The sequence below is a fragment of the Odocoileus virginianus genome, chromosome 10, assembly GCF_023699985.2.
Source record: "Odocoileus virginianus isolate 20LAN1187 ecotype Illinois chromosome 10, Ovbor_1.2, whole genome shotgun sequence".
In the NCBI taxonomy this organism is placed as follows: domain Eukaryota; kingdom Metazoa; phylum Chordata; class Mammalia; order Artiodactyla; family Cervidae; genus Odocoileus; species Odocoileus virginianus.
This window is the reverse complement of record NC_069683.1, coordinates 32941382-32959910: the sequence shown is the minus strand read 5'-3', so window position 1 is coordinate 32959910 and position 18529 is coordinate 32941382. Positions and strand designations below refer to the sequence as shown.

General features: G+C 48.7%; 2 protein-coding genes across 7 annotated transcripts; one reads left to right on the top strand and one right to left on the bottom strand.

Moving 5' to 3' along the window:
• Window positions 1-286: 286 nt before the first annotated feature.
• Window positions 287-9599, top strand: C10H11orf16 (chromosome 10 C11orf16 homolog). Of its 4 annotated transcripts, none has more exons than XM_020870798.2 (8): window positions 291-401; window positions 748-877; window positions 1026-1207; window positions 2578-2734; window positions 4321-4555; window positions 5191-5847; window positions 8559-8779; window positions 9266-9599. In XM_020870798.2, exons 3-7 carry the CDS (start codon window positions 1041-1043, stop codon window positions 8756-8758), a joined length of 1416 nt encoding a protein of 471 aa, XP_020726457.2. In that variant the 5' UTR covers window positions 291-401; window positions 748-877; window positions 1026-1040; the 3' UTR covers window positions 8759-8779; window positions 9266-9599. The 4 variants fall into 4 exon arrangements, with proteins under 4 accessions (XP_020726463.2, XP_020726457.2, XP_020726459.2 ...); XM_020870800.2 differs by having other exon boundaries at window positions 735-877; XM_020870799.2 differs by having other exon boundaries at window positions 728-877.
• Window positions 9583-17195, bottom strand: AKIP1 (A-kinase interacting protein 1). Of its 3 annotated transcripts, XM_020870805.2 has the most exons (6): window positions 17097-17195; window positions 16655-16882; window positions 16102-16182; window positions 13825-13929; window positions 12403-12474; window positions 9583-10020 (listed from the first exon to the last, which is right to left on the bottom strand). In XM_020870805.2, the coding sequence occupies exons 2-6, from the start codon at window positions 16874-16876 to the stop codon at window positions 9877-9879; spliced, it is 624 nt and encodes a 207-aa protein (XP_020726464.2). In that variant the 5' UTR covers window positions 16877-16882; window positions 17097-17195; the 3' UTR covers window positions 9583-9876. The 3 variants fall into 3 exon arrangements, with proteins under 3 accessions (XP_020726464.2, XP_070329462.1, XP_070329463.1); XM_070473361.1 differs by lacking the exon at window positions 17097-17195 and having other exon boundaries at window positions 16655-17090; XM_070473362.1 differs by lacking the exons at window positions 12403-12474; window positions 17097-17195 and having other exon boundaries at window positions 16655-17090.
• Between the last annotated feature and the right edge of the window lie 1334 nt (window positions 17196-18529).

Genomic DNA, 18529 nt, shown 5'->3' with positions numbered 1-18529 from the left:
GCGGAAGGCAGATCAACAGCCTTGAGACTCTGTGGGGTCAGCCCCCTCCCTCCCAAGACTCTCCTAGATCCAGGAGGGCTTCCCACCGCCACTGACTCTTTAGCTGTGGAGAAGCTTAGCTTCTGGGAACTGATGCTACACTGGCCCTTCTCCTCAACACCACCTGTCAACACCACTCTCCAGAAAGGCGGTGAATAACCAACCCCCCACCCTCCCTTCCCGCCCATGCTGCCCAAGGCCCCAGTCTCCCCTCCGCACATGCTCAGTGCACTCCCTCTGGCCCAGCTGGCTGTATCCATGGCAACCTGCTTGGCAACCAGGAGTCGGTTGGGCTGAGGCCGTGAACTCCCAACTGTCGGAAGGGACCCAGGCTGAGGTGGAGGAGTCTGGCTGGGGCTGTGGTAAGTACTCTTGGGGTCAGAACCGTGGGCTTGGGCAGCAGCACACCCAACAGGGCCGAGCTGGGCTGGGCCCAGGGTGGCAGCTGTCGCCTCTGATCACATCTACGGAGGCCACCGCCCTGGGCTCTCAGCTCGGCCGAGTCAGTCCCCCAGGTGACCAGGTTAGGAGGGAAGTCTGTGGCTTGGGTTAGGGGTCAGTTTGTCATCAAGGGCTGGGATTTGTAAAAGGAAGTATGGTTTTAAAGCCCCGAAGTCTCTACAACTGGTGTGGAGGAGGGGGGGGGGTGTTTAAAAAAACTAACGTATATTGATTGAGCTACTTAAAGATTCCAGGTGCTTTCCACAGATCATCTCCAGGGCGTTAACTGACGCACCCAGGTGAAGTGAGCACGCAGCCAGCAGGCGGTGGACTGCCAGCTGGGTTTCTGGGAAATCACAGCTCTTGCTCTTTCAACCCCTCCCCTATTTCCTGGCAGGTGATGATTCTGGGGACACTCTGCGCGTGGTGGGAGCGGGTGGGGACGCGGAGAGCCCGCAAACAGCAGAGCTGAGCGCAGCCGCGAACCAGGCGCCCTCTGCTGGGCTGTGGGCTGCAGCTCAGGTAATAGAGCCGCTGGTTCTCAGGTTTCGCCGAGGTCTATGGACTCCTCCGCGGGGCCTGGGACGCCTTTGCCCAAATACTGCAGCGTGGCCACGACCCTGAAGGCCCCTGCCTGGGCGGGCACCGCTCTTCCCTGGGACCTCTCCTTCACCTGCCCCCTCGCCTGCCGAGCACCCTGGCTGACCCGGCACAGCCTCCTCACCAGGTACCCATCTGTGCTTCTTTTTTCCTCTCTGTTCTTGGCTCAAGATTGTGGGAGACATGATGGTCCAGGAGAGAGAGGACTTGCTTCCTGGGAAGGCCGAAAGGGTCCCTTACCCGTGTGCGCTGAGTTCCTTGGGTTATTATAATCGCCCCAACTGTACTCACGATAAATAAATACAAAGAGACTTGCCTGGAGGTGCAGTGTTTAGGACTCCAGGATTCCACTGCAGGGAACACGGGTTCGATCCGTGATTAGGGAACTAAGATCCTGCATGCCTCCATGTGCAGCCAAAATATAAATAAATAAAAATAAACTCTACCCCCAGCGACAAGGGTTGACATGGCTTTTGTCCCACTTTGTAGCAGAGGGGCTGATGTCAGAGTTGGCAGGTGTGGGAGAAGGCAGGCATCACCAGTTATAAAACTTCTGGCTCATTTTATCATCTTCTCTGAGACTTTCCCTGGCCCTATATGAGGAATTAGGTGAGGTGAGGTCTCCAGATCCCTCCTCAGGTTCCCCCAGTTGTCCTAGCTTTTTGTGAATGGTACTCAAAATTAGCTGTCTACAGTGAGAATACAAGAGGAGAAGGGAAGCTCAGCTCATAGGCACACACAAATTGTGCAAGTCCCATGCTATTCAAGTCAGTCTGCCCAGGCTTGAACCCTACAGCCCCCTTTCTTGTTTCACCCATGTGGACCATTTCCCTTCAAAGCCAGAGTTTAAACAGTCCTGTATCCTGTCTTGCCCACAAAAAATAAACACTTTTTTTTTTTCCCCCTGGAAAACCAAAACCTGATTCAACAATTCCCTATGGCTTGGTTTTGTCTACCAGAGTCCCCAGAGCCAGCTTCTCCTTTTCTCTGTCCCTCAGCCTCTTACTCAGCCCTGTGCTTCCCCTGCTCAGATACTTCTTCCTCTCTTCTGACTCCATGGTGCTCAGCCTCCTTGCAGTTTTGCTCCTTTGTCATCACCATCCAAGCCTCCACACCTCATCCTGGAATCCCGCACACCGCCTCAGGATCTCCCTTCCTGGAAGAAGGCTTTCCTGGTCTGCTATCTAGTATCAGAACCAGTGAATCTGGCCATCCCGTTATATATCCAGGCTAATCCCATTCTGATTACCTTGAAACAATTCCCAGGCCTTAAACAGCGATTCCCTTCACTCTCCTCTCCTTCTTTCTCTCCCAACAATTTACCTTATCTTACTGGAAGTCACAGATTGCCGCTCTTTACAGGGGCTCCTGTTCCATATCACCTTAACTGTCATGTTCTCCCCATGGTTCTGCTCAGACCTAACTTTGAAATGTGTTTCTTGATGGTTTTAGGGCTCGCTTTTCTCTACTTCCCTAATTCCATTTGCTTTTCCCCAGATACGCATCTTACTACCCGTGTCTCGACATTGCTGACCCAGCATGGCAGGGGCCTGGCTGGCTGGGAAGAGTTGGAGAAGCTGCTGACACATGGGTCCTGGCAAGAAGGGAACCAGATGGCTTTTATTACAGGGCTCAGATAAAGTCTGCTCCAGAGGCAAGTCCCTCAGTCCCATGTCTCCCTGTATGCTCCTCTGGGTGGCCCTGTCATACCTGATGTGCCTCAGCTGTTCAGTTTCTTAAATAAGCACAGATCTTCCATGGCCAGGATGTGGAAGTGAAAATGTAATGTCAGTGAGCGCATCAGTTTGCTAGGGCTGCATAGCAAAGTGGCACAAACTGAGTGGCTTTAACACTAGAAATTGATTCTTTCAGTTCTGGAGAGAACCAGGTGTGGTGATTCTGAGGGCTCTGGGGGAGGATCTGTTCTGTGCCCCTCTCCCAGCTTCTGGTGGTTTGCTGGCAATCTTTGATGCCCCTTGGCTTGTAGAAGCATCCCCCCGCACTTGGTCTTCATCTTCACTCGCTGTTCTCCCTGGGCTCACGTCTGTGTTCAAATTTCCCCTCTTTATAAGGACACCAGTCATTGGATTAGGGGCCCACTCTACTCAGTCATACTCAGTGTGACTTTGTCTTAAGTCATTAAGACTTAAGTGTGACACATTTTGAGGTCCTAGGGGCTCGGACATCAACATGAATTTTGAGGGGGGGACATAATTCAACCCATAACAGTGAAGAAAATGTACAGTAAAAGCACTTTGTTCAGGAAGATTCGATGTGTGGAGTTAGAAGCACCAGCCTAAGGGAAAGAGGAACCTCGCGTGCGCCTGTGTCCTTCCTCATGGGGGCACGGTCCCTGTGTGCTGGGGCCAAGCCTGGGCTTTACTTTGGTGACTGCTTGCTTCACTGGAACTTCTCTCTTTCTTTTCAGAGTCAGACTTTGTGAATGTGGGTCCATAGAGGGAAAACTAGTGTGATTTATAAAAAAATATATGTTATAGAATTTCCAATCAAAAGTCATTTTGTCATTTTCCAGTCACTAATATGTGATTTCAAATGAAATATCAGCAGGAGTTTGCTCAAATATAGATTCTGTCTGGTGACTAGATAAAAGTTAATTTGTAACCACACTTTATCTCTCTTCAAAAATCATACTGAGTTCTCCAAACAGCTTGATCTTTTAATTAGCTCAGGAGTCCTCCTGCCCTCCCTGTCAGGAGGCTCATTCCTTCCTTGGCCCCACCTCCCGTCATGGACCTGCAGGCAGTGCACAGGGCTGCCCCGGGAGCAGCCGTAGCTGTCCTTGCCTGACAGGGCCTGTGGGTGATACCCCACCCCCTGGCTGGTCCAGGACACAGGGACAACACTTCCTGGGAGGGCTGGGAGAAGAGGGGTGCTTTGCGGAAAGATGGAGAGGACCCAGTTTACTCCTATGAATTGCAGACCAAAAATAAAGAAAGGAGAAAAGAAAAACAGGAAAAGAAAGGGCACAGGAAGAGAAAGGCAGGAAGTGATAAACAAGAGTTGCCACAGCAAGAAGCAGAGGGAGAGCCTCTGCCTCATAGCCGGCCTGTCCCTGCCGTAGTGGGCTCCAGCAGCACCTGGCCTGGCCCCTTCCCTAGCTGGCCTCTGCTGTGTGGGAGGGAGACCCTCAGCCTGGCTCTGGGCGATGTAGGGAACCATGAGGCTCCCTGTGGTGCTTCCTAAGGCCAGGTATTATTCTGAATATTTTCCTTCCCACAGTTGGAGAGGCAGGGGGTCCTGCTGGTGGAATTTGAGGCTCCCCTTGTCACAGGCCCAGAGCTGCCAGCCCAGCGGCAGAGCGTGGTCTTTGAGGAAGATGTCATTCAGTTCTCGCCAACCATGGAATACTCACTGCGACCTGGGGACAAGGTGCTGGCACCCTGGGGCCCTGACCAACAACGCTATGGTCCTGGCACTGTTCTCTTGGGCCTGGAGGCAAGAGACCCCCAGAGAGGTAAGGGAGCTGCTCTGGGGCTCCCCAGGAGCCAGGCTGGTGATCAGGCTGAGGAAGGAGCAAAGCGGGTGTCTCTATAGCTTAGGGGCCTTAGGGGCTTGAGGAAATCCTTACCCTTTCACTTGCAGCTACATCCCGAGGGTGGCCACAGACAGACAAATCATATTTTTCTGATTATAAAATATTTTTTATCAGAGCAAAATCACCCAAGGCTACTATGTCTATGTTGGTTACCTGACCTATGGTGTGGTGAGGTTATCCAGAGGTCACACCTATAATCATGACTGGTCCCCCACCATGTCATTCGGGGATGGATACAGTGTCCCCTTGTGTGAGGCCGGCCAGGCAGCATCATAATTCAGAGAACCACAGAGGAGGCTCCTCCTCCCCTCCTCCTACCTGAGGAGGCATTTTGGTTTTGATGAGAAAACGGAGACATGGAGGCACAGGATGGGGAGGTAAACATGGGGCAGGTGAGGAACGTCCCTGGCGGGCTTTGCAGGGAGACTTGCGCGTGAGACAGCAGGCAAAGCTGAGGGGCTCTGCTGAGGCTTTGCTTCTGGGGAGAAGAGAACCCTTAACCTTGATGTGGAGGAGGCGGTTGTAACACAATGTTGCCCTTCTCTGTTACATAGCATCCCCCAAAGAAGAAGAAATTACTGTTCACTTCTGGAATGGCAGGACCGCACCAGTGCCTCTCAGAGGGGTCCAGTGGGTGCCCCCGGCTGTCTGGAAGAAGGCTGTGGACGGGCTGCACAAGCCTTACGCCAGGGAGCACCCCAGGCCTCTCGTCTGGGCCCCTTGCTGCTCTCTGGTGGGGCCGGTCGCTGGATTGGTCACCAGCGGGCTTCCTTGGAGCCCTCCGTTCCTGTGTGCTCCCTGCTACCCACATGCCAGCTGCCAGCTGCTAGTCCAGGGCTGCCTCTGCTGCTGCCCCCTGGCTGGACCCATCTGGTGGCCTCTAATCAGGACCTCAGGGGTCACCGCCAGAGAACCTCCAGAAGCGGAGCTGAAGCCCACAGCCCAGCTTTTGCCCCTGGAGAATCCTAAGGAGGAAGAAGTGGCAGTGCAGGCTCCCATGGCTGTTTCCTCCTCCTCCGCCTCCTCTTCTGAAGACGAGGATTTGGAGAATGAGCTGGAGATGGGCCCCCCTCAGAGGCTGCTGGTGGACAGCACAGTCAACACGGACCCCATCCTTCTCGAGAAGTCTCCAGGGAAGCAGGGTGGCCTCTGCCAGCCTGAGTGGAGGTACTGGAGGAGAAACGGGCCTGAGCCGCACCCGGGGAAGCCAGGTAGGTCTTTTCCTAGGGTGGGGCTGAGGCCCCTGCCTCCCGTCCCCTCCGCAACCCCCTCTTTGCGGGATTGGGGGGGGTGGCCTCTCAGGAATCTGATACTCATGTCTGCTGTGATGGAAACTGGAAGTAACACTGGGGGGGTGTGGTCATACAGAAGGGAGGCTGTGATAAGAGGGAAGTAGTGGGCTTTATTGATTAAATGGAAAACTAACAAGAAAGGATGGGCCAATCTTGGTGCTAAGCTTTGCATCCCTATTTGACAACTGTACTTTCTTTTTTCACTAGTTTCTACTGGCAGGACACTGCCATTGTCCGTTTGTACCCTTCCCTCCTTCACTTTCCTTGGAGGCTGTGATTTTTCTCTACATGCGCAGTCAGAATGCCTCCACATGTTGATTAGAGTCTTCAAGGCCCTGAGAACTCAGAAACTGGTCTTTAAACACTGGTCATCAGACCCTACTCTTCATATTAGCCCCTGAGGAAGTCAGAATGGGAAGAACCAGGCACAGCCTTAATCATCTCACTCTACCATGGAGAGGGGAGGCAATGTCATTGTGAGCAATCTGCAGCCACCCCCGAACTTCTCTACCCAAGCAAAGACCCGTGTGACATGCCCTTGTAGGTTTAGGGTAGTGTATCACTGATAATGCCTCATGCCATGCAATTTAAATTCCCAATGTGGCCCAGAAAGAGCAGATGCCTAAGGCAGCTGGCAGAGCTTTATGAAGGAGATGACTTGCCCTAGCCAGCCCTAGACTAGATTCTTGGGGCCCTGGGATGACTAATTCAACCTTCGGTGAACTAAATGAACATTCAACCTGGGGGAGGGATACTGAGGGTTAAAGAATACCACTGCTAAGGGTGTAAGGATCTGTAGATACTGCCCACTCTGGGACTCACTGTGAGTCCCCATTTGAAGCCATTGCCCTATTTCCAGGATATCCTGCTTAATCAGGACCTGTCAGTCCACAGGAATTTCAGTCTTGCTCCAGGCATAAGGACTTTATTAGTCTTCCATTTCAGGAAGCTGAGAAATTGTTTCTACAGTGAGAAACTTTCTTGGTGACTCCTCTGAATCCCTGGCCTTTGGAGTGGGCAGGGATAGACATATTAGTTGCTGATTTGTTTTTGTTTGGCTGCGTTGGGTCTTAGTTGTGGCACCCAGGGTCTTCATCGTGTCATGGAGGATCTTTCCTGGTACAGCACATGGACTCTCTTAACTGTGGTACATGGTTTAGATGCCCTGCGGCATGTGGGATCTTAGTTCCCCAACCAGGGATTGAACCCGGATCCCCTGCATTGCAAGAATTCTTAACCACTGGACCACCAGAGAAATCCCAACTGCTGTTGTATTTTATATGATGGTTTCTTCCTTAGGTTTCAAGGTGTGGGATCTTTCCCCCATGTCTGAGAGGGAATAACTAGAGGGACAGGAATCTAGCTATGACCAGTGGAGCTTTTCCTCCACTCTCTGAGGACACTTTGTATAGAAAATGTCAAGATGGGGCAGGGAGAGCTTCCTGGACTTCTTTCCTCACAGTGAAAGGCCCTGGAAGAAGTGCTTGAAAACAGGTTTCTATAGGTGTGCCCTCCAACAAGTAATAATATAAAGAAAATAGTGCCCAAATCTAGAGTTTTCAAGTTAAATTCTCCATGGCTTCCACTGCCTCCTGCTTCAGCACAGACTTAACAGAAAGAAAAGCTGTACCTATCCAACAGGGAGTAGCCTGTGGGGAGCAACTGAGATAGGATGAGGCCCTGCCTCATGGAGAGGCAGGCCAGTGGGGTAGCCAGAGTGCCATGGTGTGCAGACCTGCCCTGGTTCCAGGCCTGCATTCCCATGGCTTGCTCCATGGCATTCTATCCAGACTGTTCCAAACCCAACTGAGTCCAGACCAATCTTTCCTGGCCCCAATGTACACTGCTCTTATCTCCACCACCCAACCACCTACACCTACATTCAGCCTCTTTCCCCATTACTGTATTCAAACAGATCCTCTCTAAAGTACCCTGCATCCCCAAATAAATTCTAATAATTGGCCATAAAGAGAAATAGAGTATCTTCAGGTACTTGGCCTGGCTTTCCTCTAGGTTATTGGACCATTTGTTATGCTCCAGGCAAAGGTTAATTCTTGGAGTGGAACCATGATAATCAGTGAGCCTGCCCTCTGCCAAGTCCCACACCTGCACTCAAAGCTATGGAGAATAAGCCCGACCAGCCCTCATCCCAGATGGACGCTGTGCCTTACTAACCAGTGAGATGAAGCGTGTAAAAGGACATGTGTGCTGGGCTGGAAACCATGGCAAACACCAGAGGTTTTCTTCTCTCCCTTCCAGATCTTGTTCCCGTTTAAGAAAATGTGCTGCTTTGCTTCTCCTCATTGTGCTTGAGTGTCACCAAGAACTAACACTTGCCAGTCTGGTCTGAGGCTCTGCCCCCTAAGGATCCTCTTGTATGGGGTCCCCCCGCCTGCCACACTTTTGGCTCCTTTTAGTTACAGGCTGAGAGGTCACTGTCTGATCCTAACCTAACAAACCTGGGGGCAGGATTCCTGCCAGCAGACATGCTGCTCTCCTCCCTCGCTTATGACTGAAACAGGGTTCAGACAGTTAAGGGATTCTGTGTCCTTGATTTAGTCCTACCCAAGTCATCAGGACTAACCCCATCAACATGGTAGCATATTCAACTAACTGAATTTTGGGTTCAGGAATAAGACTTTGCAGCACTCAGAAAGATGAGAAGAGCAACAGACAGCAGAGAGAGAAACCTGCTGCAGCGGGGAGTCCCAGGGAGCTGGCCCTGGACGTCACTGGCATGAAGCCGCTACAGATCCTGCCCAAGGAAGCCGAACGCAGAAAACTGAGTCAGGGTACTGCTGCACATCAGGGGGGTCAGAACTCCCCCTAGACTAAAGCCCCATGGATCAAGGTAAAGCAGAATGGCTGGAAAGGGGCTTCTGAAGGGCTCTTTCCATGGTTCTTTGATCTTTTGGAGTCAAACCCACAATCTTGCATATGATTTCAGAAGGCTTGCAGGACCCACAAATTTCATCACTGGCTTCTTGGGGGTACAAGGATCCCTGTTTAAGTGACCCCTCTACTTGAGGATGGTGGGTATGGGTCTGCTTTATTAGGCCTTCTGTCCATGAGTCTGGTCCTCACTAGGAATGCTAAGACAGCTCTACTTAAAACTTTGTTTTCATCATATAAAATACTGGCCTTTTTTCTGAGGCAAAACTTAAGTTCAAAACAAGGTGAAAATCCTAGGCAGTTAAACTGAGATGCAACAGTACTGTTGGTGTGCTAGCTTAAAGACGCTTAGGACACAGCAATGACTTCATAATTTTAAGGATCAAAAGTCACTGATTTTTAAAGTCAGCATAAGACTCTCAGTGTTTGTTTTTTTCTCTTATAGGAAGCTAAAGAGGAGAGGTGGAGCTACAGAGTGGCTGACAAGGCACCCTTCAACAGAAACAGCACAGCCAGGGCCACAGATGACAGTCCAATGAGCAGCAGCATCCTCACCTGTCCTGAGGGGCACAGGAAGTGCCCAGGGCTCCCTGCCAGGGGCCGGGTGAGACCTGCTTGAGGATGCCTCTTCCACAGAGGCTACAGAATGTGGCTGGCCTGCTTTGGGCAAATGTGTCCACAGCCTCTCTGCTATCTTCTCATAAAGCCTCAATTGTACAAGAGTGACGTTTTGTTTCCCTTCTTAATGCCAATAAAAAGGAATTTTCTTCATTTCCAAATCTCTCCCTTTATTATCATAATTAACCTTTGCTTGGAAAGCAAGCTGTAAAAACTATTCAGACAGCATCATTACATTATTACTTTCAGGCAGAAGAGGGTGAGGGGACTTTCAAGTTAAAATAGGCACTGAAAGGGACACACCCCAGTTCCTAGGAAGGCTGACCCTCTACAGTCGGCACTAAAGGCAGGATTGATGTGTACATATTAAGAATATACAGTAGCTTTATTCTTCTTGATACTTAGAAAAAGGTGATGTGATGCCTGTGATGGTCAACATCATATGGGGAAGACCAAGTCCACACTTTGTCCGGAATCAACTGCTACCACGTGAGTCTTTTTGGTCAAGTCATCTGCACCCACAGTGACGGAATAGGTCCCTGGATATACCTCTATGTAGAGGTCCTTAGAGATGTTCTCAGCCTGCAAGGAAAAGCAGATATTACCAGTTTAGAGGTTTTATGTCCTGGTGCTGTCAGGGCACCTTGTGTGTGATGCAGTGAGAGGCACTAACGAGGGAGACGGAGGTTCTGCTTTCTACACCTGGCTTGGCCACGCAACAGGACTGCCATTCAGGCTGGTCTCACCCTCTCTTTATGCTTGTCTCCTTAATGCTAAAATTAGCGCACAAGAATGTATGTGAAAATGCTGAGTTGTTGCAGGAACATGAAGAATCATAAAAGGACACACTGGTTGGAGTATAAAGGTAAAAATCAGGTGGAGGGAAAGGCTAATGACTATTGCTTTGGGGCTCAAAAGTAGGCAGTAGCACCTGTTAGCACAGACCAGCAGTAATAGCAAGGCACTGCAGGATGATGCAAAGCATTCTTTTTAGGTGTGCTTTGCTAAATTCATTATTAGAATGAAACATTTCTCCTAAAGCTGAGACTATGAATAGATCCCATTTTGTCATGCAGCAAGTTGGCCGGCTGGCTAACGTCCTCCCTTGGAGGGCTGGTTCTCCCATACAGATGGTCCCTGACTTACAACAGTCTGACTCATGTGTGTTTTTTTTAAAAATTTTACCATAATGTGAATGTGATATGCATTCAGTAGAAACTGTACTTTCAATTTTGATCTTTTCGCAGGCTACTGTGATGCTGTGGCAGCAGTGAGCGATCTCCCAGTCAACGTGCAACCACGAGAGTAAACAACTGATACACTTATAACCATTATACCCATACAGCCGCTCTCCTTTTCACCTTCAGTGCAGTATTTGATAAATTACATGAACTATTCAAAACTTCACCATCAAGTAGGTTTTGTGTTAGATGATTTTGCCCAACTGCAGGGTATATAAGTGTTCTGTGCATGTTTAAGGCAGGCGAGGCGAAACTATGACTTTCAGTAGCTTAGGGATTTAAGTACACTTTTGATTTATGATATTTTCAACTTATGATGGATTTATCAGGATGTAAGTTGAAGAAGATCTAAAGGGCAAAACACGGGAAGCTGGAGTTAATGAAAAGACTTATGTTTAGAGCTGAGCTGAGCACAAGCCATCCTGCAAGGATAGACTTCAGGCCTGGCTTGGAAGGGTCAGGACAGATCTGCAGGCAGAGGAGGGGTCCCAGCTCAAATGGCTAAAGAGCAAAATCACAAACCAGAAATGAGCCTGTAATTAAGAGCCAAAGCTGCTCTCCCACAGCGGGGAGACCACTACATGCTCACTCAATGCTTAGAAGGAGCCACAGACAGAAGATGTCATTTCTATACCACCCCTGGGGATGGGGGACCAAACTACTGGCCAGTGAATTCTGCTGGGAGGACTACATGATAATATTTATACTTTTACGAAACTTCCTCTCTTCCCATCTTACAAATGAATTTGAAGCCAAGTGTTTCCAAAGATGCTTTATGCTATATCCTTTCACGCCCAGTTACTGCAAAACTGGAGGCTTATCATTTAAGTGACGTGAATGTATATAAGGCCACAACTACTTATTGATCAACTATGAAAAGAAAAGGTTTCAGGAAATACAGCTATATTAGAATTGGCAGAAAGTCAAGGACGCTCTGTTTGTCAGCATAAAAAGGGGTAAGATTGGCATGTGATTTCAACACTGTGAATATCAGGAAGAAGAGCATTACCAAAATCCAGCCATTAATGGAGGCATCTAAGCCTAACAACTTGTACTAGAAGCAGAATAGTCTTAGTTGCTTCTAACTCTAGTATATTCTGAATCCAGGCTAGGAGTACACTGTAGACCAACAAAAATTAAACTACTACTGCAACATAAGACGTTCCACTCCTCAGAATTCAGCCCTTCCAAATTCCAGAAGATTCCCTGGGTTAATGAACTAATGAGTATTTTATCCTGAAAAACTCATCTTTGTATGTTTTCACACAGAAACATTTGTGGAAAATAGGAACAAACTCCTTTAAATGTTTTGGAACCCGATCTAGCTGAATGTATATGTTTCAGAATTTCAGCCATGGTTTTCACTTCATAAGCAGGAGGGTCAGGCCCCTCCTGCTGCTTAAACAGATGGTGAAATTCCATCAGGGCCCAGTGCCAGCCCAGCTGAGCTGTAGGAATGGAGTTATGAATGCTGTGCATTCTTTCCGACCACAACTATGAGTTGAGGCACAAACACTATCTCTGAAATTTCAAGGGAAGGAAGGATACCAAGAAAATATAATTTTACAGTCAACTAAAATGCTGCACACTTTCCCCAAGGGTAAAAATATCCCAACTTAAAAATAATATGGATCCAACACAAAGAACCCTGTTATAACCCGGTCAGCTGATTCATGGACAGCAGTGGTGGGGAAGCCCAGTGCCCTAGAAGTTCTGTACTCACAGACTGGGATGCCTTCAGCACACACTCTGACACCTGATGCATGCCTCCAACACTAAGGCCTGCGTCTTTTCTCTGAAGAGTGAGGTGGAAACACTGATGAGGGCCCAAACTTTGACTTCTGGATGGTAAAGAGAAATTTTTTCCTACTTAATGAGGAACTAATGATTGTACTGTCACTGTTTTCCAAGTTGTCACTAAGTTCTTAAGGCTTTTAGTGATTTCTGTGAAGTACTTTTAGTCAGATGTTTACCATCACTACCTTTTATCCTTACATGGGCTTTGGAGAAAGACAGACCTGAGTTTGAATCTTAACCCTGCCATTTATTGAGAGGGACAGATTAACATCTCTTAAGTTTTGATTTCTAGGCTATAACCTGGGGATACTAGACTGTAGGAAAGATTTAAAGTGTAAAAGTGATTGACGTTTAACAGGCTTTCAGAAAATAGAATTCTCTTCTGTGCTTCTCCCAGCAGTGGGAGTACTAGAGAGGAAGAGGCTGAACTGAGAAAGTCAATTTCCCTTAGAGTCATCAACTTACATTATATAGGAAGGGAGGGGAGGGATACAAATGACTCTTGCACACGTGTAAGCTCCCTTAGGGTCAGGTGCTCTTAAGGGGGCCTGGATCAGGCCAGAAATGGGAGCCCTGGATCCAGGCCCTGGTGCTGCCACTCGCACCTCAGGCCAGGGAAACGGGAGGGACTTCTGGCACACAGCCAGTCCTCGCTCATATCCCTGTGGCCACTCTCCTGTCCCTTCTCAAAACAGAGGGGTCAGGAATCCAACCTGTGGATTAGACTCTGGACTTAAGTTTGCTACCTTTGAGTACAACTAGAGGAGCTAAAAACAAAAACAAGAAAAACCAACTCTTCCCAGAAACAATAACAAAGGACTCCTGTTGAATCAGTTCAACAAGTAGAGTCTTTTAGACTTCCCAGAGTGACATGTGGTAAGACAGGGAATTCATAGTGAGAAGCCTGTAACTGTTATCTTTAGGAAAAGGATGTTGTTAAAAGAGACCCCCTCCTTGCACTTCCTTTTTTAAAATTACCAAAGATATGATACTTATCACTACTTTATTAAAAAAATTTTTTTTTGGTAAAATACATGATGATTAAAAGTCTCTTTCATATCTCTAGATGTAGAAGAGGATATCTGAAGCGCTTTTTGTTAAGCCTGCTCAAGAATCCCTTGGCCCAGCATTGTCACTGAAGGTCCTATAGTGGCATCAATCGTGTATGTTGGACAAAAACTCCTTATTTCATGTTCCCTGCTGTAAATTCTCCGAAGAGAAACATTTCCATAAAGTGCTGTCATGTTGAGTCACCCAGCCACCCAGTAACACAATCCAGCAGAAGCTCTAGGATGTAGGGCCTCCCATTTTGGGAGGCGGAGGGCACAGCACAGCTGAGGATACATACCTGACCACGCCCTGCATCAGAGCACAGGTGTAGCTCCGATGTCCCTCTGTGATAGCGGTAGACGTGGGGTGCCCCTCCTTCCTCTGGTGCAGATGAGTAATACTTCTAGAGAGGTAACGTGGAAGACATTGGGTAACCAAAGAGTCTGGTCAGATTTTCAAAAAACACCCTGTTACTTGGGCAAATTATGGTTAAGAAGAGAAGCAAGAGAGCAAAGGTAAATTACCTGCCCTCCCAAGAAGCCTCTTAAGTCATGTAACAAATCAGCCTGCGTAAAGTGACTGTAGAGAAGGAAACTGCAGTTGGCATTACTTTGCTGCCATCTGCTGCCTCTGCAGGGCAAGAACTCGGGCAACTCAAGCTGGGTAGGACCATGCTCTCTGTCAGGTTAAATAGTTTTCACAACATCCTCACTCTGATATCAATACACAAGCCATTTCATCTCTATTCATGACAAGTTATGACAAACAGGTCCGTGTTTACTAAGTCTCAGGCAAGGACAAGAGAAGAGAGAGGTGCATCTGTTGGCAATTTAGAAATACAACAGGAAATACAACCACTAAACAGCCGTTCTCCCCATGTGGAGGAGGGGAGGGAGTAATCTCTGATTTAGGCAAAATCATCCAAAGGATCAGAAAGCAGTTTTTTTCCTTGTCTACTTCCTTTCTCCCCCTCCAAGTTAACCTTAGACTTGCCCTTGATAGTGACTAATGTCGAGGACATCATAAGCTTGCCTGTTTGGAACAAAGGGTAGGGAGAATGTTTAAGGCAAGAGACCAAAAGAATGAGAAGCTGGGAAAAGCGCGTTAGGACATGAATATAATGATGTAACTTAGGGGCTGCTTCAAAATTCTGAAAATGAACTCAGAACACTGTTCTTAATTCTATTTCTAGAGAGCCAAGGAGTTCTGAGCCTCCATTCTTTAATGGAGACTTGAACTGAAGCATGAACTGAAAACCAAAGTGAAGAATACCAATTTACTAAACCTCAAACCAAAGACAAATATTATTCCTTTTACTGAACCATGAACAAAAGTGTTTAACTTCATCACTTTATAGTAGAGCCAAAGTTATGGATTTTTCTAAAACCATTTCACAGAATAAGAACATAAAAATACTCTCTGAACTGTATCTCATTGGTTGGAATCCTATTCTTGGAGTCGTAAGGATTTTATAAAAGATGTAGAAACATTAGTTTTTTTTATTTCAATATTACATTATGAAATTGAAAAGCAGGATAGAAACGAGGTATTTTCTTCCTTCTGTCATGGAGACCAGCACCCTTACACCCACATAAGAATCATAAAATGTTAGGCTGGACAAGACCACAGAGTCTGTTTTAAGTCCTAGAAGACACAGAGTACCTTCCACGCAGGTGATTTTCTTGAATGTTGGCTGGTCCACCTTCAACATTCCCTTAAAGTACTTAGAGATGACCTTAGTGTATGCTTTTGAGAAGAGTATCTTTAAAACCTTTGTTCACCCATTTTAATGAATGGAACCGAAAATCTCACATAGGTCCTCTGTGCTACAGTTTATGGCAATTTCCTGGCATTCATCTTTCAGTGGAAACTGAAGAAACAGACTAAAAGGGCTGGAAAGGACTTGAACATTGTCAATTTACCACAGGGAATGTAATGCTGAGAAACTAACTGGCCTAAGGCATTAGAGCCAGCAAGTGGCAGAATACAGGTCAGATTCCTGGGATGCCACCCCTGCCATTAAGCCACACTACCTCTGATGAGGGCACTGCGTCTGTGCCACAAATCAGCTTTGTAGCCAACAAGTGATATGGACCCAAAGGGACATACTTAAAAACTATGTTATCAGGGACTTGGAAAAGAGATTAAAATCTAATGGAGGGATTTTGTTTCAATTTTTGCTTTGAAAACAGACTCAGTTTCAATTTAGAGTGATTCTACAGATTAAAAAAAGTTTAGTTCAAAGTTTTAAAAACTTCTTATGTTTGGTCTTACTTTGGAATTCAGCAAATAAGCACCCACACCCCCATCTAAAAACAATAGTGAGGGCAGAACTTTTCTGCCTTGTTCATTGCTGTAATCTCCTAACAGCTAAAGCTAGGCAGTCTGTATTTGTTGAATGAACTGTAAACTGGATTTATCACCTGTGGTAAATCCTTGGCTAATTACAACCCACCCAGGAAGGCAGGACCGGGTGAACAGACTGGGTGCAGATTCTTCCTAAATTCTACAAAAATCCACTTTGTGATCCATCAGCAGGCAGATCAGGGGCATGTTTTGGCTTACACCAACTTACCCCGCACTGACTTGACGTATAGTTCATGTACTCAGCCATTGTTCTGAAGGAAGCACTGAGGGACGGGTGTCTGTCTTCTCTCTATTTGAATAAACGGCAAATCACAGGTGAGATCTGTATTCCCTACTGGAGAAGGAAATCATTTTGGAAATACCTTCCTTTTTACTTTTTGAAAGGGCTCTGCAAGTTTAAATTAGTAAAAGGATCTTATTGAGAAAGAATTCCAACTCTAAAAGGAATACACACAGACGCAATTTTTCCAGGACAAAGGTTTGCTGGCTTTCCTCGAATATCGAATGATAGCCTCAAAGAATTGTGTTAAAAATAACCAACCAGGGCCGAGCACTAGCGGTACCTAGCGGTGTCCTAAAGCTACCCACTAAGAATCTGTCAAATGTCAACAGTTTTCAAGACTTTCCGGTTCACTGTCCTGATACACAGCAGCTTCCGCAAGCACAGGATCCCTCGGGTCCCAGCGTGTGGCGTGCCCTGGTTCTCAGCAAGCCGCTGCTGAGGGAATGAATGGGCTGGTTCACAGCACAGAGGCCCTCACCTTTCCTGGGAGAAGGCGCTGGGGGCTGGCTGCCGGCCCTCTTTCCCCGTAGTACCGCACCCGGGAAACGATCCCCACGCTGCCTTTGGGAAGCTCCATCGAAGGCCAGTCCACCGCCCTCCTCTTGGCCCGCTCCAGCACTTCCTGACCCAGCCTAGCCGAACGCTGCAGGGAACGTCGGTCCACCCCGTTCAGCGCCGCGGCCACCAAACAGCTCTCCATGTCTCCCTGCGAGGGAACATACACACAAACACGGGCGAGTCAGCGGAGCGCCAGACGCCGCTCCATTTCGGGGTCGGACCGAGAGCCTCGACCTCCCTGGCGACCACTGCCCCCGGCTGCGCCCAACGCGCTCTCCAGCCGGCGCCCTGTCAGGGCCTAAGGGGTGCGCTCTCACTCCCTCCATTTCCAAGGCCTTTTCCCCTCGCTTCAGACCCCTCACCCTGTCGGCCTCTCAAGGCGCATGCGCCCCGCGCACAGTCGGCGAGAGAGGACTGGTTCTGGAACACCCTGCGCCGGCGCAGCAGGCCATTGGCCGGGTGGTGGTGAGGGGCGTGGCCGGTGCGGTGGAGTGTGCAGCCGGCGACCCACACACCTTCTTGCGACCAACTTGCAGCCTCTGCGAGTTGGTTGTCCGGTTAACTGCCTGAATGCAGGGGGCGGGGTCTGGCGGCGGGCGAGGCGGGGGCCCGGTGGCTGAAGCTGTCTGTCCACCTTGTTGCAGGAGCCTCTGGGTCAGGACCTGGCCCTTAGAAACTGTCTCCACGCTTAACGCGGGGAGAGTGTTAGTCGCTCTGTCGAGTCCCACTCTTTGCGACCCCCATGGGCTGTAGCCCGCCATTCTCATCCGTTCATGGGATTTTCCAGGCAAGAATACTGGAGTGGTTGCCATTTCCTTCTCCAGGGATCGAACCCAAGTCTCCTGCATTGCAGCCAGACTCTTTACCGTCTGAGCCAATTACGTTCTAGCGGGGAACCTGATTTAAAGCCAGGTGGTCCCTTGTTGGGCTAATAAATTGTGGGGAATAAGATGCATGCCTCCAGGCACCTCGTAATGCCGTGTCTTGGGATATCGCTACTCTGAAACGTGGTTTGATTGAGGAGATGACCAGGACAGGCCAAACAGTGCAGGTGCCACAGTGGCATTTGGAGAAGGGAGTCCAGCAGGCTGTGGGCTCTGGGATGGGCGGCCCACAGGGCCAGGGGCACCTGCATTGTGTGTTGTTGAGTCGCCAAGTTGTGTGCAAGTCTTTGTGACCCATGGACTCCAGCATGCCATGGGTTGTGTTTAGGGTCTCGTAATCCCCTCGTGGTAGCTTCCTCACACCTCCGGTGAGAAGTACACACTCACATCATTTTCTTTTCTTTAAAAATTATTTATTTATTTATTTTTGGCTTCGCTGGGTCTTTGTGGCTATGCACGAGCTCTTCTTTAGTTGTGGCCAGCGGGGGCTACTTTTCGTTGCCTGTGGGGGCTTCTTATTGCGGTGGCTTCTCTTTGTTGGAGAGCTTAGGCTCTAGGGCACGTGGGCTCAGTAGTGGTGACTGGCTCCCAGCCTTTTTAGTTGCCCCCAACTCACACCTTTTTGAAGGCCGTTTCTGGGCATGGGAGTTCACCTTTCAAGAATACCACCCCCCCCACCCCCCCCACCCCCCCCCCCGCCACGTTTAAGTAAGGAGCTATGCATCCTTACCTTCCACTCCATGCTGCCGGTTATGTGGTAGGAGATACAAGGTCTCATTGCTAATTAACGACTTGGCTACACCACCCTGGCGCGCAGCAAATCGCTGCCTCTCAGGAGGGACGAATTTAAGAGACAGGACTTTCTCAGTGCTGAGCTGAGCAGTGCTGAGCATCGTCAGCAGATGGCTTGT